Here is a 27,830-nt window from a genome sequence, read left to right as displayed (position 1 = left end):
ATATCCTTTTGCCTGATACTTCATCTAACAAGATGAAGTTGATGTTTTTACCATTATTAGAGGATTTAAATTTTTCTCGTAGACTCAGTTGGGACAGTACAATACTAGCTTGTCTGTACAGGGCTATGTGCCGGAGTTCTATAGTAGACCAGCCAGAGATTAGTGGTTATTTTGTATTATTGCAGGTATGTGATATACAAATTTTAATTTTCTACATTCTATTGTAACTTTGATTGGGCATATCATGTATGATTTTTTTGGAATTAGTAGATTTAGGCATGAAAGAGGATGTCGACTATCAGTCCATTGTGAAGACAATTGCTTGAGATGCTACCAGAGCAGTACGACTCTGATGTTCCATTCAGACTAAACGCATCTTAGAGATATAGGTATAAAAATATTGATTCCATTATTTGAAACTTGGCACTATTTTTAATCTGATGAAATTTAATTAATGTGAACATACTGTCAAGCAGATGGAATGTTGCATTCAATATTCACCACATGCCGATGAAGGTAGTACGAGTTTATAAATACCAGCTGGATCCATTGACTAGTACACATAGACGGATAATTTTAATTTATGCATAAATATCATTTTATAGTATTCATAATCTCCTAAAAAATGAGCTTACTAATCTAATTTTATTTTTAACTTTATCAATTTTTGTCGGAGCCATACACAGATTAGAACATGTCCATATTACCACAGATTTGAACGGATGGATATGATATATGGACTGCTAGGGTGCTGCTTATTTATTTTGATGTGGTGGAGTGGCACCTTTCGGATCGTATGCTGCAGCAGTTTGGTCAGATTTAGGGCATTCCGAAGCAGTTTGATACCAGCTAGCGACTTCATCATCTTAATCGATGAGGGAGAGCTCATATTGACTGGCGTATCCGACATGTAGAATATATCATCATTTGGAATACACAGTGAGATTATATAGTTCATGATGATGATATATTGGGAGGCCATCCATATACCGAGGACTACATGGCTTGGTTTCTTAGCATTATAATATCGGTCATTGGGCAGCCTTGGTATGCAGTTTTAGGATACGAGGGTGAGAATTTTATTATGCGCATGTCGGTAAGATCATTAAAATTATACTTTATATTAATTTTATATTGAATTTTAATTCATTAAATTTTTATTTTACTTCTAATCATTAATGCAAAATATTTTATGTAGTTCTGTTATATCTTTATTTTATGTTCTATAATGTTATTGCTAATTTTATTTTTGTTATACAGATTGATCATTTATCGGGTCTTATGTTGAACACTCGTCGTGTTCTATCTACGACTGATGAGGATGAGCAGATCCAGATACTGCGGGAGATGGAAAGATCATGTTTAAGGATATTGACGGTGATTAACTATGACCTAGATAGCTGTACACCTTAGCATGGGGCATCCGATGCGTTAGATATGAAATATGCACCGGCACCACATGTTCCACATATGCCATCACTAAATATTCCGCAGATTTCATCGCATCATACTGCACATATGCCACTACTTTTTGATCCACAGATGCCAGAGCCTTCATCTTCCTATATGTCCCAAATGACAGTACCGGATCCGAGTTGGCATCATGAGTTTTCATGTAAGTGGTCTGATCCTTTTGTTACAGACCTATCTTTGGATCCAAATGAGGGGGTCACTCAGCTCGTAGATGCTCTGACAGCACCTGTTATTCTTCATATACATAACCAAGAGACGCCACTGATATAGGAGAGGGGTCATTACAGGTAACACAGGAGCATGAGCGACTGTTGAGAACCTTCCTAAGAAGGTTCAAGCGGCCACGGGCACCACGATGCCCTTGTGGGACTTACTATTTTTGGACTTGTAGACTGTGAGATTTTTTTTTGTAGATTTGATATTTTTATTCTATCTTATATTATTAATTATTGTTTCTATCAGAGTTTTAAATATTTTGCTTGTTTAATTTCAAGTGTTAGGATGCTATGGTTTGTAAACATGGATACAGATCTTCAGATGTTTTTCAAAAAATTGAGGAAGAAAATACCATGCTAAAAGAGCTATATAAATCAAAATATAAATAATAATGAGAAACATATCACGCATCAAAAAAATTAGTTTAAAAAATTAAACTAAGGTGCCAGATCAGGACATCATGCACTAAAAAAAAAAAAATTAAAAATACCATTTGGAATGGCACTTTTAAAATCACTATTCTAAATAATATTTTTAAAAACTCTATTCCGAATGACATTTTTATAGTAAATATTTTTATAGTGGAGTTCTACATAGGCTGAGAAAGGTTGCTGACTAGGCTAAAAAAAATCAGTTGAAATGTCATTTTTTTAGTAGAAAATATCATTTCAAATGATATTTTTAATTTTTATATTATTTTAATAAATAAATTAAAATCTGCATCAATTTGATAAAAAATTTTTAAAACAAACTTAGTACGGTAAAAGATGGGGCGGGCCAAGGCAGGTAAAACTGTAAAAATCTTTTTTTTATCAGCACATAAATTCAAGAAAAAAAGATGTAACATCAGACCTTGTTACCTCATATTACGGTTCCAAAACATAGTGAATCAAATATTCAACAGGAATTTAAACAACAAATAAAAATATTATTTTTTAGAAAAAAAAATATCTTAAATTAAGAAAAGAAAATAATTAAAGATTATTTGAATAAATACCTTGTATCAGATTTAGGGTGGGTATGCTATTACTCACCTCCCCTCCGAACCAACTACAGTTCTTTTCTTTTCTTTCTTTCTTTTTTTTCTTTTCTTTTTTTTTTTTAAATATTTGTCCTTGCCCCTAACCCTAAACAGGCCGTATAAAGACTACCTCGTCAGGCACCGGGCAAGGTCAGGTACCTAACAAGCAATATAAACCAATAGCAGGAACTAAGCCTTTGATTGTGCCTCTGGAGCAATTTGGCCTTGCCGTAGTGGGGAGGAATAGTTTTGTTTGCAATACCATGTAAAGGAAGACATTATTCATGTCCTATTCATGTAACTAATATGCAGATGAAAAAAAAAAAATGTTATCAACATGTTTAGGTTCACTTTGAGGGCACATAGCCAGTTCGATCATTTCACTTTGTTTCAGATAATTAAGATTTGATTTTAGGTCAAAGCAAGAGAAGACACTGGTGAACTATTGGTATTCTACGAAAAGCAACATCGGAAAGAGGTGGACAGCGGGAGTATATGATGCCCTCTTTAAGAATTTTCCAACGCTGACATCCCTGACATGCCTGTTATAGCCCATTCTTTCCAGCTTCCCCATGTTTCTTCGCTGGGAGCTACGCCTCTATGGGTTTTCCAGAGAACTCATGAGTTAACTGGCCTGTAGCTCTTGTGCACTTGTCCAACCCTGTGAAGTTAATTCATACAAGCTTTGGAGCTCAAGGGAAATGATGCTTTACAATGCACATAGCTCAGGCGCAAATCTGTAAATCTGAGATCATCCCCTACATTCGTAAGAAACACTTAACTGTCATGTGAAAAGACAATGCCGCATTATCACTCTAAATTCTGGACAACCAAAACATTTCAGCGATTAAGTTAGCATAGGTGGACATCAGTTGATCAAAACAGTCATTACTCAAATGACCTGAATATGCAAAAGCACATTAGTAACACTTAAACAGATAAAATCCTTTGCATCCCCTCAGTAAGATCATCTACATCAATTATTTCTGGTTCCTTCCTTTCTAATGAGTTGTCAAGTGGTGATTCACTGATTGTACAGATCTGTTGATTTAATTCAGCTATCTGTTTGCGTATCCTATCTCCACGATCTGGAAGTTTTGAAACCAGGACCTGCAACCCATTTTTGTCCAGGGGTTAGCAACCAGTCAGAGATCACAGTTCCACAGTCGCAAATATAAGTATTCACAAACATGCACATGAGGGCACACCAAATAAATCGAGAAATTCTACCTTGTCTGCCAAAGTTTTAGACAAACGTTTGATTCTTTCCTCAATGTTCTCAGGACTGTCTTTTGCTTCATTCGGTGAAGTCCTGGGAGTATATGTTCTGGAAGTGAACTTCAGATCTTTTGGGTTTAGTGCATAAGCTGCCCTGTTAAAACATAAAATGAACATTTGTTAGATTTGTTTCAAAAGCCACTCTTCTATGGTAGATTAAGCATAATAAGTTTCCAGTTCATACCCATTCACTGCACGTTCAAATGATGTCCCTGATGTTGAACTTCTAACAATTCTGTTTCCCATCTTACTGCACAAAACCATCAGTTTGGCATAACTATGTAACCTAAGGAAGAAATTTAGTGAACATAACAAACAAAATGTCCACACAATGGTACAAAGTGAAAAATTTCTATGCTATAATTTCACAACACGAGGCATACCTTACTGAAATGTTGCATCTTTAAGATTTATACGGACATTGATACAAACAGTGGCATTCCACTTAGATATATAACTTTAAAATGCAAAATATCTTCCTAAATTTTCGGTAACCTTTTCTGCTTCTTCATGTCTAGTTTAACCCAAGAATACATGCAAGCAATTCCCTTTTCTATCATGTTAAAACATTCATTTCATCTCGAATTTTAGGGCCTGTATGAATGTATCTAGTCCCCATGGTATTTCATGGTAATCAGGCATACTACGGGAACTCTATAGTCTAGACCATAAGGAAAACATCCCTAACAAACTATTCAGATGACTTTAACAGAAAATCATAGTAAAAAGGTGATTCCATGAGGACAAAAAAATAAAACCCACTATCTTCTGTGGTTTTATTTCCAATGTCTTGTGTTAGGAGCCCCTTTTTCACCCCATAAAAGTTTCCTCCTTGATCCTACTCGGAACTTAACACCCCTGGGCCCCCTCCACCATCCTTTCAAAAGCTCCAAGGCCGAGAGCCTCTCATCACATACAATGACTACCATTGAGTTCCATTCTCAAAGCTCCCACTCCAAGATCTCTCTCTCTCTCTCTCACTCTCTCTCTCTCACACACACGCACAAGCACTCACACATGCACGCACACACGTGCGCACGTGAACACACAACCCACTGACATGGCCACCTGCTCCCCACTCCCAAACCCATCCCACTGGCCACCCACTACTTCTTCCCACTCCAATCCCACCTGTTTGCCTTTCCTTCTCTGTTGCATAAGGGAAAGATAGGTATGATGGGGGCATGTGGAGGCTCAACATGTGGAGTGTTGTGAATATGGAGAATGGGCAAAGGAAGGGAGAGATGAGGAAAATGCCTCATCAATCCTTAATTGCTGAATATGATAATAAAAAAATTAAGTTTAAAAATCAAAACTTGACCTTCTCCTAGCATCAATTTAATCTATGGCAATGAACTGGTAATCAATATTAAAATCAACCTACATATTGCATTGCATGATATATATTCTGATCTTAGCCCAGTTCAAGCGAACTTGAGCAGGCAAGTCTCATGCCAGACCAAGCATTTTTCCTGACCTTGTGTTTTGGGAGGGTGGTATCAAAAAATGACAATACAATAATTTAATTAAGACGAAGAGGAGGTTTCAAGTTCATTTGATTATGAATGTGCCATGTGGTGAATATATTTACTTAATAAGAACATTTTATTTCCCACAAACAAAATGGTCCAATAAATCTCCCCCGAGTTACAAAAACAGCCACCGCAGAAAAGTACAATTTTTATTGGGATTCTGTTGCAAAATCATTCCAAACCTTTACTTTTCCTTAGAAGAACTTCTAGTAATATGTGCCATGGCATCCAAACAAGGCCCTGCACCCTTTTTAGTTCCTGAACAAACATGAATAAAGTTAACCTTTTCACCTTTATCCACATCTATTCGGCCAAACAATTTTATTGGTTCTTGAGGGGCACATTTGGATTTTCATGAAAACTGAAAAGTAACTTTGCGGTACTCAAGCAGTTTTAACATGGTTCGAAATATTTGAGGGAGAGGGTCCAAATAGTTTTAGTTGATTAACGAGTAAATACCTATTTGAATAAAGTTATTCAAATATACTGGTCAGATTTATTCGGGAACTAAACACAACCTTAGTGTCAAAAGAGGAAGCAGAATTAGATGTATTTGAGGTCAAGAAAGCAGTTTGTGACATTAGCAAGAAAACTTCTGACACAGTTTTCCTGAAAAAGATTTCTGTTGCAGTAGAAAAAAAAGGCTACGAGAGCAAAGCTCAAGAAGATGGAATGTGAAATAACCATAGAAGAGAACTACGATAACATGTGTTCTGAGAAACTGAACTACAAAAAAGGTCATATACACAAACATACACGCATAGAAGAAGCACAGACATGCGCCAAGGAAGAATAAAAGATAATTTAGTTGACCAAATTGACTTTTGGGTAAGTGCAACCACTCTCCCTTTTGGAAAAAATCTCTCTGCATGCAGGGTAAGGCTATGCCCATCTGACCTTCGCCACATCCAGTAGTGGCAGCAGGAGGCTCATGCACTAGGCTATCCACCGCAACCCCCCCCCCCCCTCCCACTTTTTTCCTAATTCTGCCATAAAGCATTGTACCTCTGAATTTCTAAATTTCTTTGATGGAGAATCATGAATAGAGATAACCCCATCATTTGAGGAAAGTATCATTCCTTGATGGATCTAATTATGGGATCATCAGCCACAGCAATACGAGTTGTAAGTTGCAACAAAACATTTAGTTAAAAATTGCATAAAAATTTGTCATCTTCAAATGTCTCCTAAAATTAGAAATGTGATGCATCTATTGTTGAAATAGTTCCTGAACAAGCTAAACATTTTTCGATAGTCAAAAGACATTTAAAAGAGGCAATAGATGGGCAAAATTAGTATATCGAATAAAATCCTCTGAAGAAAAATAACCAACTACAAATGTCTTGATCAAACTAAAATCAGAAACTCAGGTGAATGCCACATGGATGCTTTCTGTGGTGCCACATGGTTAACTATAATGGACGGTGATTTGCGAAATTCAACACAAGCAATGGTCCATTTTTTCACCTTGTGGAATATTTTACACCAGATAGAAAGTTTGATGTCATGTACAATTGCTGGCTTAGATTAGCACTCTACCAAATTCTGACTAATAAATTGTTTCTCCACTAAATCTCCATATTTACAGCTGATACATGAAGCATATACCAGGTTTTTCCAGCAGATAATATCTGGCAAATCTTGGGACAAGTAGTCAATATCACTAACAGAACCTCACTCCTTAAGAATAATGAGAATTAGTGACCATCTGCAGAATGAAACTGATAGACTAATTTGGCCACAGCAGGCATGCAATTGTCTGCCAACTGCAGCATTCTTTTGCAACTCTTCCATAGGAAATGGGTGTCAAAACCAACCAATGTCATCAATGTCAATCAAGGTTTGCCATACCATACCGACCCGGGTGGTATAGGGTGTACCATACTGTACCCGTTTAGTATCTGTATACAGTACAGAGGATGTACCGATACTCGGCATGCCAAACAAGCCCCATACCAACACAAAAATAGATTGGCACCGGTATGGGGTCTGTACCGAGTCAGCAAACTTTGCTGTCAATTGTTTTTAAGTTCGGCACAATGTGATCACCAAATGGACAAGTACTAATAAATTGGTAGCCTATCAGCTACTCAGCTAAATGATGGCTTTATGTGTGGATGCTCCATGCATATACATGCCTCATATACACAAATAAAAGGGCACCTCCAACTAAAGAATTCTAGAGTTTCAGAACGAATGTTGCTATAGGTAAAGGGAAGTAAATATCTTGGACTCTTAGTCTTATGATCTGTTTTGGTAAAAGAAAAATGCAATTGTTCTTAAGTTCGGCATAATGTGATCACCAAATGGACAAGTACTAACGGATTGTAGCCTATCAGCTACTCAGCTAAATGATGGCTTTATGTGTGGATGTTTTATGCATATACATGCCTCATATACACAAATAAAAGGGCACCTCCAACTAAAGAATTCTAGAGTTTTGGAATGAATTTTGCTATAGGTAAAGGGAAGTAATTATCTTGGACTCTTAGTCTTATGATCTGTTTTGGTAAAAGAAAAATGCAAAACTCTTGCACTACCTGGAGTCTGTTCAGCTACCTGCATGTAAACTACCTGCATAAGCAGCCGCAGCAACCGGCTCAAACCCTATGTTTAGTTTGCTGCAGCTTGATAGAGCTCAAATGGCTGATCATGCATAGCCATACATTTTTGTTGCATCTTAGACCAAACATAAGCATACATCCTGATGCAATACCTTGTGTCAAAAAGACACCTCGTGCGACTTGAATGGACTGAACGATCACCACCTGCCCTCAATAGAAGTCCTCTCCATCCAACTATCACCCCTTACCCTCCTCAAAAGCCCTCTACATCTCCTCCCACACCCACTGAAAAGTTCGAATTGTCAAGCTGCAAACATCATTTCCAGCGGCTCCCTCCAAAGTCGGTGGATGGGTCTCCCCCTTCAATTTGGACAAGGTTTGCTCCAATCATTTCTAGCCACCATCTCCACTTTCCATAATATTTGATGCTTGAATGTAAACTATACCCTCTGTGTTATCTTACACCACCATCACTGCCATACACCGCCACAATATATGGCCACCTTTCTTCTATTCTACACCCTACCCATCTTCCTTTATCCATCCCTTGACACTGCCCTTTGTAACAGACAGAGACCTCACCCATCCTCTAACTCAGCCATTTGATAAGAGAGCCCCACAAACCTCTTCCACCATCACCTCAATCAGCTCCTCTAGCTCCAACTCCTCATCTACTGCTCATCCATCCACCACTTCTCCCTAGAGCACTGAGGCCTTCCCTTCATCTGCCACAAGAGCTCCGCTTAGCTCAGATTAGGGGGCATAAGGCTTTCTATTGTTGCCTTGTTCTGGTTAATGTGAGCCATGCCCATGTTTGAAGATGTGTACCCTCAGTTTGCCTCCTAAATCCACCTACAAAGGAGTTACATAAATGGTGTTTGATGCATTGCAGTGACTTGCACAGCTAGATGTACTGTTACGCATGTCTGATCTATGTGCTTCGCAAATAGGTTGAGGTTGAGATGATAATTGATTTGTTTTGAAAACAATAAAGATCTAGGATTATACTAAGTGTTGTTACCTATGAAGTCTTGATCTATGAGTTGTGTGTGAAAAAGACAGATGACATCTTTATGTCGAAGGAAGACAGTTATTACAGATATAAAGCTCCACTCTTTTTTGATTAGACTTGTGAAATGGGAAAAACCTCACCGCTCCAAGTATGAAGTCATGAGACTCATAAAGGTTTATCTAACCAAATGGCAGAAACTAGGGCTGAGCATGGGTCGGATTCGGTCGGATTGAGAGAAAAATTTCATCCGACCAAACCCAATCGGATTGAAAAAAATTCAACCCGCTACTCACTGTTTATCATGTATAAACCATTTGAAACTGAAGTGAATGGTTTGTAGCGGGTTCGAATGGGTTGTGTCAGTTTGGGCTTCAATGTTGATTTTAAATCCAATGTTGGTCCACTTAAGCTTATTTACCTTTTTTTTTATCAATTTAATGCAAAAAAAGCCTAAACCTTATGGGCTCGTTCTTTTGTGGGTAAATATCATGGGAAAGTTGGTCAACTTTCCTATTGACGAACTTACCCATGTTCTCACAGATTTCAAGATGGGTAAATTATTTTCCATGGGTGGCATTTACCCATGAAATAGGAGAAAAATTTTACCCATCCAGGGGATGGCTAAATGATTTTCCCATCAACCGGTAAAGTGATCTCTTAATTTTATTCCTAAAATATCCTTTTTCTCATTTCCGATGCCTCTATCGTTAATAACTAATAACTCAGACTAATAAAATATATCTTTATTAGAAGTTGATAATTTTATTATGTTAGGATAATTTGGTATAGACTAAAAGCTTAGTTTGGTACAAAAAAAATTATTTAGTTTGGTACAAAAAAAATTAAGCTTTATAAATAAATCATCAAATTTGACCCAAGAAGCATAAAGGGTATTATGGGAAATATGGATAAAGTTTAGCAACTTACCCGGGAAAGTAATAATGCAAAAGAACATGGGTAACAGATTTCAAAGCCACTTTCCCATGTATAAAAGAACATAGGTAAGATATTTTCCTGTCTAAATGTTACCTGGGAAATACTTACCCAGAAAAATATAGTTTCATGGGTAAATCTTTTACCTACAAAAGAACGGGCCCTATAAGTTACAAATTTTGGATTTATTTTTGAATCTATACAAAACAAAACAGAAAAAGAGAAGATTTACTCATCTGAAAGCAACTACATCTGAAAGTTTTTACTTTAGAATTGTCTCAAATTAATATGCTTCCATTAACAATTCAACGTTAATATTCCCATGAATCCAAATGGGTGGATGGGGTGTTTTTTAGAATGAAGTATTGAAGTCTAAATGATGTCATCCTAAAATAAAAGTGAGTTTGTGAAATATTACATTGGTTAGGTTCGGTTTTGTACGGGCTAAAGGTGTAGGAACTGAATCCGATAGCAAATAATCAATTTTTTACAAATCCCAACCCGATTTCATCCGATTTATGTCTTTCAACTGACTGAAACCGATGTTTATTGGGTCGGATTGGGTGGGTTTCTTCGGATTTTGGTTATTTGCTCAGCCCTAGCGGAAACCTAATTACATTTGCCGAGAGCAGCAGATCTATTGCAATTGCATCAAACCAAATTGGACTAATAACATTTCTCCGAATTAGAGGTGCATGAACTTGTAATTCACTGCAGAAACCAGTTGCAAGAAACCAACTAGTTCCTTAATATGTTAGATTTTCAAGGAAAGCAGTATTACATGCAGAAAATTTATAAATGTTGGACATGTATGAAGGTAAGGTCCCTCATGTGCATGGCAAAGTTGTATCTCAGGGAGTGTACAATCAATGGTTCCAAAGATAGAACTAATTAAGTTCTTCAGCCTAGACTTTTGCTTGTTATAAATGAACTACGATTTGATAACCCATCTGTTGATTCCCAATTTGTTTAGCACAAAGAGTCCATTATGAACCACCATGAATTTGATGAATAAATGAACTTGACAATGGTCGCAAATACATAGCAAACCTACCATAGTTCTTCTAAAATATGACAATCACAAGGTCGGAGAAAAAAAAAAAGATTAAACATAAGATAGATAAAGAGCTTATGACATACTTATACTCAAGCACAATAATTTTATCATACATGTAGGCAATACAGAGATAAGAACAGTCTTAAAAACCTTTTGTATTTTTAAAAGCAACATTCAGCAACATAGAATTAATTCAAAACCAACTAAGATAAGTAAAGACTGACCTCTGGACTTCATTACTCTCATGCACAAGTGGTACAACTGCAGTCTTAGAGAAGAGCAAACTATGATGACTAACACCAGCAATACCTTGACTCTCTAGAAACTTCATATGATTCAGCAAAGAGTCATCCCTGATAGAACACAAAACATCAGGAGAAATACATGATGTTACAAAGACTATTCTATAGTGAAATTTGATATTCAAGGGTATGTTCAACAATACAGAAATAGGAACACAAATCTATTTTAAAAAGGTAATCAGAAAGTTATTTGAGCATTGCCTTTAATGAGCCTCAGGCACCTTGATCTATTTTAGAGAATAACATGCATCGTAAATATACACAATAAAATAACTCTATTATCTTTGATTTGCTATGGAAGACAATAGAACACTACCGTACCTGCAGATAGCTTGCTCAGTGCATAAGGATTCAGAAAGCATACCATATAGTTGGGAAAGGCTTGATATATATGGACATGAGACTAAGTAACACCACCAATGCAACTACCAAACCAAGATCAGCATCTAATACAAGGTCGATAATTAACATCTGGTCAATACTGAGTTATTAAAAGGACCAAAACTTATGAAGCAGAGGAACCAAAATAGTTGGGACAAGTTTGAAGATAATGGTTATGGTTGTGGTAAACTAGATAGCATACATATATATGTATACATACCAATGTATATAACTCTTATAGAGTTAGACCTTTTTTTGAATTGAATGATGAGAGTCCCACATTGATGATCGGATTGTTGGATGTGATCTATTACCTCTAAACTGCTTATACAAAAAAAAAAAAAAAATCATATGATTTGGAGACCCCTAGCCTATGTATCAAGTGGTCAAAAAGTTTCATGTTATTTAAGCCATCCAATTTTAGACTAATATATACAGACAAAATAGACATTGGTATAGATATAGGAAGAAATATAGATAGATTGATTTTGCAAAAAAAAAAAAAAGAAGAAGAAGAAGAAGAAGAAGAAGAAGAAGCAATTATTGCACTAATAAAAGTTCAAACAACATAAAAGGCGGATCAAACTAAGGAAATAGGGTCGATACATTGTTTGCTGCTGATCATGCTCCTCATACAATTGTTGCTGAGTTAGCGAAACATCAAAACCTTGTTCAGGCAGGCTAAAAAGCTCTTGAATGTCCTGATATCATTCAACATTATAATAACCAGAAAACAGTAGTAAGGCATGCTATCACAGGGTACAAAATAAATGTTAAAATGCTGAATATTACTATAGGAAATGATGATAATAAAAAGGAATTAAAATAATAATTATTTCATGAGCAAAAACAAGTTACTAACAATGAAAATAATTTATGAGCGTACCTTCTGGCTGAAGTAACGAGTTTGTTCTTTGTTTTCTGTGGCAGTTCTAAATAAACCACCCTTGAAAACCTGGAAGAATTTTACCCATTCAGGTCCAACATATTTGTTTGAAAAGATTTTGTCAAAAATAATATACAAAAGCACATAAATGGCAGCAGAAGTTTGACATTAATAATGTTGAAGTGTAACCAAATAAAACAAGAAACAAATTTCAGTAAGCTTTAGAAACATATGGTAAACTGATTTTGAATGTACAGCTGAAATAAGACCATACTAGATCAAACTGATCCCTTTTAAGCAGTAAAACTTGATCCCAGAGCTAATGTTTACGACTCCAATGGCATTCTCAAGAAAATAAACCAACAGATTTCAGCAGTCACAAAATATGTATGACATATCTCCTTTTTTTTATAATTATTATTATAACAAAATATGCATAACATATCAAAATCCAGACCTGCATTTTGTAAATCTTTTCTTCAACGGTTCCACAAGTCATCAGTCGATATACAAGGACATCCTTAGTTTGCCCAATTCGATATGCACGGTCCACACTCTGGTTGTCCGTACTATGTAAACAACCAAAGAGCAATAACAATTAAGTAGAGATATCCAAGGTAAAGATAACCAAATCTAAATAACACTAAAGAGAGGTAGAAAAATTCCCTTTGGGGGAAATCGAGACTGATCAAAAAATATAAGCAGTAGAAGCAATAGTACTAGTACTAGAAAACTACACTTAAGAAGGTTAGATGCATATGGACTGGCAAAAGTTTTAATGAGTAAGGTGCTTCTTTAAACAAGGCTTGTTTGACATGAGCAACATTATCCAGTCAATACAAACAGTCATTCAGTTATCACTGTAAGTATAATATGTAAAGCTTACATGGTAGTTAGAGGCGCATGAGACAAAAGAAGATGGGTGGTTCACTAATGAAAGAAAAACAAAACCCAATAAAATGAAGTTAAGAAATGCATAGAAGAGAAAAATAAGGTAAGCAATCACAACTGTATTCCTACTTCTTGTACATTTCATAAATCATAATAATAGTGATCAACAAGATGCCATAAGCCAAGACAGATTATTCCTGAGTGGTCTACAGCATAATCCAAACCAATCATTTGGGGTCGAGTTTTCAACTTGGAATTGCTAAATCACCAAGATTAGTTCGGGGAAGCGGATCTTCTTATTAGAATATCAGTAAGTCAAGTGAGGAAGACTCAAAATGATATCCATAGTTTGGAAATGTTCAACTCAGAATGAATCAAGTCTGGGCCAAAATGAATACAAGTGTGCCCAAAATTCAAATACCACAGTTGGAATAAAGGATGCTGAGGTCAACTTAGACTTATATACAGGGAGCTGTAAATGATCTCAAGAAATTTTCTATGCAGAGCACTTCTCATTGGAACAAACCCATAGTTAAGCAGGAATTGTATGGCTAAGCCAAATTAACGAAAGAAGGAATCAAGCTCCTGCTTATTACTTTGCATTATCAATCTAATCAATCAATTGCTTACCTGACTCCCATTTGTTTTCATTGTATCTGAACCAAGTAAACTGCTTAGTGGTCAAAATCCTAGTGTTGCCACAAGGCTCCGGTGAAGTGCTGATGTGGTTGGAGTAGGACGCCAATCGAGATTTGCAACGCCAGAGAGTACCTACAAAGGAAGTCCACATTCATCGGGGATGTTTCGATGAAAGACCTTTCGATGCTTAAGTTAGCTGAAATTTTGGGAACAATAGAGAGAAAAGATTGCAAGAGATGAGCGAGAGCTCTAGAGTGTTTGTGAGTGTACTTGCATACTTGTCTCCTCCCCATTGAGGTCCGCTTTGAACCTTTTATTTGGAGGTTGGGCTCTTAGGCCGCTAGCCAGAATCTGTGTTTGTTTGGCCTAGCTCTGCAGGCCGTTAGACCACATTCTGACCTTCATCGCGGAAGAAATCTCTCCCATATCTCTATATCGAGGTTGTTAGTCGTGGATATCAGGCGCAGGCTTCACCTACGCGGCTGGCCGAATGGGTGGTCTCTGGATTCACAGCTGGTGTGACCTCACCACCTCACCTTGGGCATGCCTCAATGGAGGATTGGTCCTAATCGGCAGGCCTCTCCTACAACATATGCCCCCCACTCCCGAGTTCGAAGTGGCTTTTGGGTTTTGAGTGAAGGTAATATCCATCTTGGTAGTTGGATGGCCGGTCGGATTCCTTCTTAGCCATGTCTGCATTACTACTTTCAGAAATAATTTTTGGGGATTAATGATGCGTCACTTCGTGACTCGCACCACCTTTATCAAAAAGGAGGCTCGAGGAGTCATGGAACGATGCTTTCGAGAGAAGAAATCCGATGATTGCTCATGAACTCATATAAGATTTGCTATGCAACAAGTTATGGTAAGTTTCAAAGCACGCTTCATGAGTTGTTCCATGCAGTTCGATCAGATAAGGGAGGAACGAAGAGCCACGTGATCTGCCATTTCAGGGCTGACTGAGTGGCACAGTCTGGCGATTTGATGATCGGATCCACATTGTTGGTGGCCTATATAAATGGGCCACCCATCCGATAGGATTTCCTACCATCCAACTCCTACTTGCTCTCTTATCTTTGGGGGGTCCTCATCCAAAAAGGCGAGGAGCACTTAACTAGAGTGTTCTGCCTCTAACTTGTGGCAGTCCTCGATGAAGATTGGGTCGGTCGCGGTTGTAAGGCCACACGCTGCTGCATCGAGGTCGCTCCAGGCTCCTCCTTCATTGGATTGGGCCCCGCCTCCCTTTGGAGGGTTAGTTCGGGGCAGACCCTCGTCTGTCCGGGGATAATCGGGGGTTCATCAAGGCTGTGATGGAGCTTCCCATCGACGCCAGGCTTCAATGCATCAAGGAGCACAAAACCTCGATGGACTTTGAGGATGAGCTAGTCGAGTTGAGGCATCTTCGGCTGGGTTCATCCAAAGCTTCGAGGACTGTAAGACACGCGTAAAGAAGATGGTCCCAAAGATGGATTTAAGGCGCCTCCGCCCTGACAACAGCGACAAGGAGGTCAAGGTATTCTCTTCAGACGAGGACTAGGTTTTCAACCTTTTGTATTCGCTCTTGGGCGCTTTTGCCTAGAAGAAGCTCTGTAATAAAATTTTAATTAATGAAAAACATATTTCATTAGTGTACCACTCGTTTTAAGCCTTTGCTTCTCTATGATGTTGGCGTGATTGGCTTTTCGCCTCAGTCAAGGGCTTGAATGACTTAAATGGATTTGCTGAATTAGTTCCGTGCTCGAGTTGAAATCTTTGTTCGAAGCTTTTACTTCGTATGCATGTAATGAATGGTCTTTTGAAAGTTACGAGTCTACGCACGTGCCAAGTGCTGAAAATCGATTGGTGTTGCATCGCTTTTGTAAATTAAAGAAGACAATTCGCCTCATTATTATGCGGTAAGGAGCCATACAGTCTGAAGGTCCGATCGGGCTTGCATATAACGCTGATATCTATTTTTCCGGGAACACAGCTTTTGAGGCCTTTATGGTGGTGATATTTGTTGCACAACCAGCAAGGCGTTTGAATTCGCCTAGGCCTGCCCCTTCTATAAGTTGGAGCTCTGTTGCTTGGGGCTGGTATTGCCTTGGTTATCTTCATCGATGTCGTGGTAGAGCTGTCTCGCCCGATGTCAATGGGTTGTCAATGCTTTTCTCAGGCTTGGGAGACTTCTCCCTTTTGATCGATCATTGAGTGCTTTGAGGGAACACTTCAGTCGGCATCCTGCTTTGGCACGGGAGGTATTGGAAAATCCCACTGCTCCAGTTGAGGGGTTGCGGAGGCGACCGTCTGAGCTTCTTGTCGCCTTAGCTTTAATGATCAAATCTTGGACCTTTCTAGAGGGTCTGTTTCTTCCCTTGCCTGGTGTAGATTTCTGGTCTTCCTTAAAGATGCATCATGAAGGCGAATGGGTTTCCGATAGGAAAGCACCCGCACCGTCGCCGATATCCTTTTGAAGAGGGTCGATAAGCGTCGCAAGACAGGGAGTTCTATGCTCTTTGTTGGGGATCGCATCGACTCAAAGCTTGGCTCGTGCTTCAAGAGATGTCGATCGAGCCTGAGCTTTGTATTTTTTCTTCTTTCTTTGTTGGAACGAGTTTCACTCAACTGTAATGAGTTTCTCTAAAATATACACGAACCCTCTGAACGAAATGCTCTTTACTTCGAGGCTTTTTTTGGTGTGATGCAAAACGAGAACGGGGATGGGCTAGATAAAGTTCTAACTGATCTAACAAATTCTAAATTCAAGAAATGATTCTTGAGAACAAGAGAACAATAGATAAAGTCAAAAAAATTTCTAATTGAATGGTTCACTACAATTGAGCTTTTACAAGGGCTGTTTATAGTCATAACATTAGAATCTGAAATTTCCTAAATATCAAAATAGAATCTCCTAAATACGGCATTTGAAAATTATAATAAAAAATCTCTTAAATATCAAAACAGAATCTCCTAAATATGGCATTTAAAAATCAAAAAAATATCGAAATAGGATTCCCTAAATATGGTATCTGAAGATCAGAAAATATAGTATGGTTAACTAAACAAATGAAATATCAAAAAGAAAAAAGCCATGATTTCATTCTTGGTCTAAGCTTGACAGCTATTGATCTGGCCAATCCCCTATAATTATGTTCTGCATTAGTCTCCCTTAGAAAGAACTCACTCTTGAGCTATTTCTCAAGATAAAGCAAACCATCAGGTGGGTAGTACTTGTAGATATATAGCCCAAATGGCATTACAAGCCATTTGCATAGGCCCTCTGTTTTGAAAGTAGTCTTCCACTCATATCTTGACCTTTTGCGGATTTGATGGTAGCCACTATGCAAGTCGATCTTCAAAAATACTGTGGAACCCTCCAAGTTGTCCAACATATTTTCAAGCTGGGGAATAGGGATGATGGCAAATTTTTTATCTTTCCAACTAAATAAATAGTAATTCTTTCCACCCCTGTGAGTAGCATCAACATCATACTGTCAAGGCCTTCCCAATAGGAGATGACTAGCATCCATATCAACTACTTCACAAGCAACATCATCCTTATAAAATTTTTCAATTAAAATTGAAACTCGGCAAATTTTACTTGCTGTTAATTTTGGCCCTTTCTTGATCCATCCAAGATCATAAGGCTCTGGATGTGACATTGTTTGTAACTGCAAGTGATCCACTAATGCCTAGGAGACAAAATTTTCATAACTGCCATTGTCAATGATTAATTTGCACATTTTATTGTTGACAGAGAATCTGAGTGAAAAATCCGACGCCGTTGCAAAAAAGTGTCTTGCTTGAGTGTATACAATAGCCTTCAAACAATACTAAAAATTCTCTCACCTTCTTCCTCAGCAATTTCGACATCTTCCAATTCAGATTGAGCTCTACCTCCACCATCGTCCTCATCTCCATAGTCGGTCAAGTGATGCGGATTTGATAGTAGCAACTATGCAAGTCGATCTTCAAAAATACCGTGGAACCTTCCAAATTGTCCAACATATCTTCAAGCTAGGGAATAGGGAATCTGCATCCGACAGTGATTCTGTTGATAGCTCGATTATCGACACACAATTGCCAACGCTTGTCCTCCTTAGGTGCTAGTAATGCAGGGACTGCACAAAGGCTCATACTCTCTCGAATATGGCCTTTGCGAATTAACTCTTCCACCTGTAAAATCTTACTCTCAACTGGATTCATCCTGTAATGTGGTAGGTTTGGCAAGTTGGCTCCAGGAGCTAAGTCAATGTAGTGTTGAATGTCACACATAGGTGGCAAATCAACTGGTAAGTCATTTGGAGCCATCTCCTTGAATTCCTCCAATAAAGGCCGCACAATAGTTAGAACATCCACTGCAGGTGCTTCCTTTCCCTTCAAAACAAGTGCATAGGCCTCACCTTTTAGTTCCTTCTCACTGCTAACGATAGGAAGCAAAGCTTTCCCCTCCTCTAAGGAAATTGTTGGGCTCTCTTTCTTTAGGAATGGTGACAATTTTCTTACCTTTCCAACTAAATAAATAGTAATTCTTTCTACCCTTGTGAGTAGCATCAACATCATACAACCAAGGCCTTCCCAATAAGACATGACCAACATCCTTATCAAACTTCACAAGCAACATCATCCTTACAAAATTTTTCAATTGAGATTAGAACTCGACAAGTTTTACTTACTGTTGGTTTTGGCCCTTTCTTAATCCATCCAAGTGTTAGGATTCAAATGCACAGTAGAATTGAATTTTAAAAATTTTTATCATGCATCAACAATTGAAAACATGTGATCCGAACCCCAATCCCAAAATCACCTTGATGTATTCAATCAAACATAAATTACATAGCATATAAGTGAGAGATTAGAAATGTTATACCAAATATATAGATCTGAATATCCCGATAATCCGTATCCTCGAGGCATCCAAGTGTGTATCCTCCAACAGTGATCCACACGGGTCTCAATCAAGGACTCTCCCCCATCTGGATTCGCTGAATTTTCTTCCCAAGAATTTCAGCAACTGCTCCTATCATCCATTACCAACTCTTGGTAATTCTCTCATCTCTTTGCCATCATGCTGTCCAACAATTGGACCCATATAACCACACCTAAGATCTGAAATTTGTCCTCTTAGATCCAACCCTTTAGATCTGAATTTTGATCTCTCAGATCCACACATCGCTTAGGCCCTTTTGCTGTCCAACATTTGGACCATTTGCTGTCCAACAATTGGACATGGGAAACTCACTCATAAGCCCCATGAAGTCAGCCCTCTTGCTGTCCAACAATTGGACAATTGAAACACCACACATAAGCCCAACCAGATTGACCTTTTTCAGCCCCAAAACATGACTTAAACAGAAGTCATGATAAGGTGTCGAACACCCTTGAACCACACAACTTTTGGGCGTCAAAAACCAGGAGCAAGAAGCCATAACTGGCATGTAAGATGGAGTGCTTCATGGGCGTGAAGACCACCTACATTTCAGCATGAAGACCTTCATTTCAGCATGTAGACCTTCTACATTTCAGCATGAAGACCCTCTTCATTTCAGCATGTAGACCTTCTACATTTCAGCATTTTTTGGGCACAAGCAAAAACCACATGCCAAGCCTTCTCTAGGGGGAATAAATAGTACTTAATGTCCAACTCTTGGACTTCCCAAAACCAAGTGACGTGAGCGCTGAAGATGATTATGAAAAACTCTTTTTTCATATCATTAAATGGCATGAATTTCTAAGGGACTTATGAAACAACCTTTCATATGTCATTAAATGAGAGAATAAATGTGGAATGGATAAAGAGGTGCCATCTCATGGTGCTTGGACCTCTTCCACGTGAATTCCCAAGAGACCTTCAATTAATATGGCATGGAGTTATGGCATGAGGATTTATGGTACCATGAAATTAATGCATGAAAACTCTTCTCATGCAAATGAATCAAAAGATGTGTTGATCATGGCATGGAGAACATTAGGATGCATGAAACTTTTTCATGCAAATGCATTAAATGCATCCAATGCATCCAACACTTGGATGCTCACAATTCAAGGGGCCATGGACCCAATTCATGATAACCCCTTAACCATTTAAAGGTGGTTAGGAGTCCATTTAATTTGGTCTTGACTAATCAAAACCCAAAGCCACAAATGAATCCAAATAGATTAGGCATTAAGGTTTAGACATGTGCTAGCATGCTTCAATCAAACCCATTACGATCAAATCCATATTTAATTAGGTTCAACAAGACCTAACCAAAAGTCCAAGACCAATTTTCTTTTGTGTGTGATCCATTGAGTTCCACATCTAGCCAACAGTAGGTCAGGTTCATGTGTACCTAATCCAATTAAGTCCAATACACAATGAACCCAAATCCATCAATTAAATAGAATCCCTTCTAATTAATTTGCTGAATTAAACTCCTTTAATTCATTGGGATCTACAAGTCAAGATTGATGCCTAGCAACATGTCATGACTACCCAGAAGGTGTGGAATTTGATGGAATACCAAAATTATCCTTCCATGGCGAGTTATCGTGCAATTCAATCCTGCGATCATACAACATTCCAGACAGGCCATGGGCATGGTATCATGTCAAGTCCAAATATCTATCCATATGTATTTCGATCTAATGATGATGACTCGATTGATGAATCAGTAGAAACACTTTTTACTGTTCATCTTCGCTCTGACCAGAGACTCTCCGAGTCATCATCCTATAAGATCATATAGGATGTTCCTCCTCTTACAAGGAGTGACCGATTCCTTGTTGACCACTCACAACTTTCATGCACACTTTACCAAACCCAGAACATCCCACACATATCTCAATGGCATGCTAGGGAATGAACCAAAGTAGGGATCCATATACACAAGATACCATGGTGATCTCAGATCAAAGGATCACTTGCACCACTACCACTGGAGAACCATCTATTGACATACTGTAAGACTCCATCAGATGTTCTCTCTGTAGATCAATTCAGTGAACTTATTCTCCAATGAGCACCAACATTCTTGTATTAGTGTTACCATATAAGTGATTGTGAGATCACTCACCCTCTCCATCGAGTATACATAGGATGTACCAGTCTTACCGATATCATCGATCCCCGACTCGATGATCCAACAACTAAAAATATTTTAGATTGGGGCTAACATGATTTTAGATCTCACTGGCATGATCTCATAATGATCCTAAAATTATTGCCCTAATCTATAGGGTTCGTCATAATCATGAATGTGATACAGCAAATGATGAAACACAATGCCTCATAAACATATATAAAATAATCAATGTCATGCAAATGAGCAAGAAGATAACTCAAAATAGTCCCATCGCATCATCCATGCGATTGGCTTATAAGGTACTATTCTTTCACCAAGATCATAAGGCTCTAGATGTGGCATTGTTTATAACTGCAAGTGATCCACTGGTGCCTGAGAGACAAAATTTTCATAATTGCCATTGTCAATGATTAATTTGCACACCTTATTGTTGACAAAGCACTCTGAGTGAAAAATCCGATACTGCTGTAGAAAAGTTTTTTGCTTGGGTGTATACAACAACCTTCGAACAACACAAGAAATTCTCTCGCCCTCTTCCTCAATAATTTTGGCATCTTCCAATTCAGATTCAGCCCTCCCTCCACCATCGTCCTCATCTCCATAGTCGGTTAAATTCATCATTTGGCGTATAGGGCAAACATTAAAGGTATGACCATGCTCAAGGCATTGGTAGCACCTGACACCTGTATTTGTTGCAGATGATTTGTTGAGTCTGCCTCTGGAATTGGCTCCACTGTGGATTTTGTGGCTCCACAGCCAGTAGTTGCCTGACTAGTAGATGAATGAGTAGGTGCTGCATCAATTTATTTTTTCTTGCTTGCATATAGGTGACTACTGGTTGGACTGTACTCTCCCGACCGACGTGACAAAAACCTTTCCATTTTGAGTGCCAAATTGTGAACTTCATCGACTGACCAAACTATTTGAAGGCCAATCTTCTCTTAATGGCCTGTGTAAATGATGGTCGAGAGTTGAAGTCGAGGCCATCCTTGCTCCGATGAGGCCCATTTTGGGCTTCGTCGAGGCAACGCTCGATGTTCTGAACTCTCTTCTTGAGCTTCCCCTTCCATTGGGTCTTCCAAACTTAGGAAAGTAGGCCGATAATAAACCATCGATGGAGGAAAAGCTCTTCTGATGTGTCCTTTCTCTCAACCTTCGATAGGAAGATGAGCGAACTGGGATGGCAGTGGAGCGGGGGGAGTGCCACCGAAGTGTGGATCTCGAAGTGAGACCATTGGCTAAGATGGGAGGGAACCGTACGAGGGTTCGGTTCCACGTGCTGTTGCCGCTACTTTGTCACTTCTTGGAGCCGCTGCACAGCACCGATCAATGCCTGGATCCGATAAGACAGGGCTCTGAATAGTGGGAGATCTATTATGGTCGGAGACTGCACCACAACGAATCCACGAGCAGCATTGCTCTGGCTACAACGGAAGAATTGTCGGTGGGAGGCAATGAAGTTTTGTACTCATCCACACCATCTTATCTTTTCTTTCAAAGGGGCCCAGATTCTTCCTCTAGCACCAATCTGTTACCGCAAAGCTCTGATCAAGTACTGATGTAGCAGGAGCTGGACGTCGATCGAGATCTGCAACATCGAAGGATACCTGCAAAGGAAGTCCACACTCATCGGGAGTGTTCCGACGAGGGATCCTCCGATGCTTAAGTTAGCCGAAGCTTTGAGAACAATAGAGAAAAAAGATTACAGGAGCAAAGCAAGAGCTCCAGAGTATTTTTGAGTGTTCTTGCTTACTTGCCTCCTCCCCTTTGCGATCCCCTTCGTACCTCTTTTATTTGAAGGTTGCGCTCGTACGCCACAAGTCGGAATCTATATTTGTTAGGCCTAGCTCTACGAGTCATTAAACCATGTTCTGACCTTCATCGTTGGAGGAATCTCTCCCACGTCCCCCGCATCAAGGTTGTTAGTCGTGGATGTTAGAGATAAACTTCACCTACATGGCTGGCCGAATGGGTGGTCCCTGGGTTCACAGCTAGTGTGACCTCACCACCTCACCTTAGGCGCACCTCAATGAAGGATTGGTCTCAGTCGGCAGGTCTCTAATGCAACACAAGTTACCCTAATACATACACTAGGTTTCACCATATGGTATAGATGCATGTGGTGGAGAGACAACACTCAAGGATTTAAATTTAATAATAAAATAAATATGTAGAAACAGGCACATGCACAATTTTTAAGACATCTTTGCATCCAATCCTATGGTCGTCATCAATAAGAACTTATGAGGTATTATCCTGGATAAAAGGGACTAGAAGATAGAAATAAAGTTTATCTATGTCACCTTGTGCTCGTGCTTAACGAGGGAAGAAAATATGACATTAGTTTAGAAAACAAACATAAGAGGAAAATTAAAACCAAAAACAAGATAATTGAAGAAAAGATATCCCCAATAGAATAAAGAGTTAGCATAAGAACGTTTGGAACCTTGAATTTATGGGCAAAACATTAAGTATGAAATCTTATGGAGAAAAGCAATATTAGACAAAAATGTGGTGAATATTTTCATAAGAAATCTTAATCCAACTTGTATGTAGATAATGAATCGATAGTCCACCAACAAGTTTGATGCTATCTTGCAAGTTCAATTTTTCAAGAATTTTTTCTATAGCTGCTTTCCAAGAGGTTTAAGGAGCATAATATTTTTCAATACAAAATGCACAAGCATGATTGAAAATAGCAAAGAACAAATTTTTATGGTTCTAACTTCTAATATATTTCAAAGAAAGCAACAAGTTGGTACGAAGAGTTAGCAGGGGGAGTATGTACAATCTCTACAAGCAGTCACCCTCAACTGAGGACATAGTAAGTGCACCAAGCGCTCCAAACCTTCAAATTATCAACTCAGTTTGGCACGTGAAGGTGATGGAATACAATTAATTATTTAATACAATGTATATAATAGTCCGTCAAATGTATTGCAACACAATTTTGAATTAAGAAATGAAAATACAATACAGCATCTGGAATTCATTATTCTTTTATTGAGATATTATCCTATCCATAATTTTTAAGGAGCATCCTGTTAGAATTAGAGTAGAGTAATAGTTTAGCTTATGTTGTTCCTTTGGAAGAACTTATCCTTAAAATGTCTATTTAAGGGCTGTTTTTTAGTTATAACCATATATTAAGTTCTCACCATATTTAGTATGTGTCCAAGCATATTGTATCTAGCAGCCTATAAAGGTCCTTTGAGAGGCTGAAAGAAAAATGAAAAATATTCTCTTCCTTCAACATAGTATCAGAGCAAAATCCTAGCCGCGCCAAACCCTAGCCATCATCCTCTCCTTCTTCCCGCAGCCTCCAGGTTTTCCCTACTGTTTTGGCCCTGATTATGGTGTAGATTCCCTACTTCTCTTATCTATGCTGTGATCAGGACACCTCTTACTTGTGTGCTGCCACTGTTATCCTCGAATCTATATGGTGTCATCTTCAGAAGTCCCGAAGTCCATTCCTTTAAGCACCACGATCAAGTTGAATGATGATAATTATGTCCTCTAGGCTCAGGCTTTCCGCTTCTTTGTTGGTTCTCAACACAAGTTGAAATATCTCACCGACGCCCCTCCTGATGCCTCCTCTTCCTCCAAGTCTTCTGATGGCGAGACGACAACTAAAACAATGGATAAGTGGCAGGATGATGACTATGCAATTATCATTTGGCTTTTGAATAGTTGTGAATTCTCGGTAAGTGGCAATATTATGTTTCTATCTACTGTGAAAGATATGTGGGATGCTCTCAAGGAGATGTATAGGCATGAGAAAAATATTAGCCGTGTTTATGCCCTATATGAGCAAATCTTTAATCTTCGTTAAGATGGACGATCCATCAATGACTACTTTGCTGCACTTAAGGCAAGTGGGATGAACTAACTGTTTATCATCCCATTACTATTGATGCGACAATCTTGAAGCAACAACATGAGAAATTTCTTATAGCCAAGTTTCTCTCCAGGTTGGATGATAGTCTCAATCATGTTCGGCGGTCTCTCTTGTCTGACTCTGCAATCCCATCATTGACTAGTGCCCTTACTCGTATGCTCCAAGTATCTACTACCACGGCTACTTCTGAATTTTCTCCTACACCTGTTGATCAATCTGCTCATGCTGCTTTTAAGGGACGTGTTCAGGGTCGTGGTCGCAATTTTTCTCCATGTATTCACTGCACTTGCACTAACCATCCTTCTGAGCGGTGCTGGTAGAAGTTTGGTAAACCACAGACCGCTAAACCGACTGTTGTTACTCCTGCTGGTGCTGTCCCTGTTTCTGAGACCACGAGCGATGTTATTACACTTACAAAGATGGAGTATGATAGATCATTATAGCCACATGCCTCTTCATTCCTTGCATCTCTATCTTCTAGGTCTGCATCGACTGCTGCCCATAGTAAGTGCTAGCTTCTAGACTCTGGTGCCTCCACCCATATGACAGGTAATCGATCTCTATTTTTCATTTTGTCCCTTTCTTCTACTCATCCTCCTATATTTATTGCTGATGACTCCTCTCATGTTCTGAGAGAGGGGTCAGTGGTTGCTTCCTCTTCATTCTCTTGACAGAGTTTTCTATGTTCCTAATTTTTCTATTAGTCTTCTATCCATAAGTCACCTCACCCACTCTTTGGACTATTCAATTACTTTTTTTCCTTCCTATGTCTTTCAAGATCTTTGGATCGAGAAGCAGATTGGTGGTGGGCATAAGTTGTGGGGTCTTTACAATCTGGATACGAAACCTACTATCGCTGTTGCTGCTTCTCCTGCTGCTTCTCAGGATTTAAATCTCTCTCTTTGGCATTACAGACCCGACCATCCTGGTATCTCGTCGTTGAGCAAATTTATGTCTGTTCCTTCTATTTTGTCCTATTTGCCATGTGCTGCTTGTGAGTTTGGCAAGCACCATCATGGTTTTTTCCTTCTAGTGTCAATAGGCAGAGTAATACTCCTTTTGAGATTATTCATTTGAACATCTAGGGTCCAAGTCTTGTGTCATTCCGTTTTGAGTTTCGCTACTTTATTATCTTGATTGATGATTGTTCTCAAATCACTTGGGCATATCTTCTTCGGAGTCAATCCGATGTCTTTAGTATATTCAAAGAATTCTATATGAAAATAAAGACTCAATTTTTTGTGTCCATTAAGACTCTTCGCATGGATAGTGCCTTAGAATTTGCAAGCTCTTTGTTTAAAAAATTCTGTGCTTCTAATGATATTGTTCATTAGACCTCCTATGCATATACTTCTCAATAGAATGGAGTTGTTGAACGTAAACATTGTACCCTCCTGAATATGGCCCGCACCTTGATGTTTCAGATGCATGTGTCTAAAAAATATTGGGGGAATGCTATTCTTACTGCTTGCTATCTTGTTAATCATCTCTCATCTTCTGTTCTTACTGTTCAGACACCCTTCTCTTGTCTGTACCCGAACAAATCTCTGTTTCCACTAAGTCCTTGGGTGTTTGTCTGCGTCTGCTTTATTTACTTGCTCGGCCCTGGAATTGACAAACTATCCCCTCGATCTGTTAAGTGTGTTTTCTTGGGTTACTCCCGCACATAAAAGGGGTATAGGTGTTATGATCTAGTTTCCGACGTCACTTTGTTTTTGCTGATGTTACTTTTTTTAAGTCTATCTCATTCTTTTCTCCTTCCGAGGCTACATTAATACCCTCATCTGGACCTTCTCTACCTACACCAGCTCCATCACTACAAGTTATCCCTTCCTCGGATCCTGAACAACCCTCAAAGACACTGCCAATGGCTTCTCCTATTTTGCATGTTTATCGATGCCGCCAGAAACCTACAACTCATGTTCACTCCAATCTACCTTCTCCGGCTCCGGATCCTGAGGTATCTGATCTTGATCTTCCTATTGCTCTACGCAAGCGCAAACATACATATACCATGCACTCTATTGCTAATTATGTCTCCCTAGACCATTTTAGCCCCTCTTTCTGCCATTTTGCCTTTTCTATATCCTCAATGTCTATTCCCATGTCTTATTCGAAAGCACTGTTCGATCCAGCTTGGAAAGCTGCTATGGATGAAGAGATGAATGCTCTTACCAACCGTAGTACATCGAAGCTTGTGCCCCCTCTTATGGATGTTAAGCTTGTTGCGTGCAAATGAGTGTTTACTATCAAACACCTACCGGATGGGTCTATTGATAGATACAAGGCTCGCTTGGTTGCCGAGAGATTTATTCAGACTTACAGGATTGATTATTATGAGACTTTTTCTCCTATGGCTCGGATGAATTCTATTCAGATTGTATTCTCTATTGTGGTTAATCGAGATTGGCCTGTTTTTCAGATGGATGTCAAGAATACGTTTCTTTATGGTGAACTTCTTGAGAATGTCTATATGAAGCAACCACCTGGATATATTGCTCAGGGGGAGAATCCGCTATGCAAGCTCAAGAAGGCCATCTATGGACTGAAGCAGAGCCCTGGAGCTTGGTTTGACAAGTTCACAAAGGTTGTTGCCAGTGTAGGGCTCCAATGCTCACAGCTTGATCACTCGATCTTTGTCCGAAAAAGTTCATAGAAAATTGTTGTACTTGTAGTTTATGTGGATGATATCCTCCTTACCGGT

General features: G+C 38.8%; 1 protein-coding gene across 1 annotated transcript in view; it reads right to left on the bottom strand.

Annotated features, from left to right (window-relative positions):
• Positions 1–3,492: 3,492 nt before the first annotated feature.
• The window catches only part of LOC105037179 (SNF2 domain-containing protein ENL1), a 35,130-nt gene continuing 10,792 nt past the window's right edge, over positions 3,493–27,830 (bottom strand). The window contains exons 14-20 of the mRNA XM_010912873.4: positions 13,113–13,224; positions 12,656–12,724; positions 12,376–12,470; positions 11,311–11,439; positions 4,173–4,238; positions 3,941–4,082; positions 3,493–3,820 (exon numbers count right to left, since the gene is read on the bottom strand). Of these exons, the coding sequence (XP_010911175.1) occupies positions 3,641–3,820; positions 3,941–4,082; positions 4,173–4,238; positions 11,311–11,439; positions 12,376–12,470; positions 12,656–12,724; positions 13,113–13,224 (793 nt within the window). The 3' untranslated portion in view covers positions 3,493–3,640. The remainder of the gene's footprint in view (positions 3,821–3,940; positions 4,083–4,172; positions 4,239–11,310; positions 11,440–12,375; positions 12,471–12,655; positions 12,725–13,112; positions 13,225–27,830) is intronic.

The sequence above is a fragment of the Elaeis guineensis genome, chromosome 1, assembly GCF_000442705.2.
Source record: "Elaeis guineensis isolate ETL-2024a chromosome 1, EG11, whole genome shotgun sequence".
In the NCBI taxonomy this organism is placed as follows: domain Eukaryota; kingdom Viridiplantae; phylum Streptophyta; class Magnoliopsida; order Arecales; family Arecaceae; genus Elaeis; species Elaeis guineensis.
Note: the sequence above shows the minus strand (reverse complement) of the source record. Positions and strands in the feature narration are given on the sequence as shown.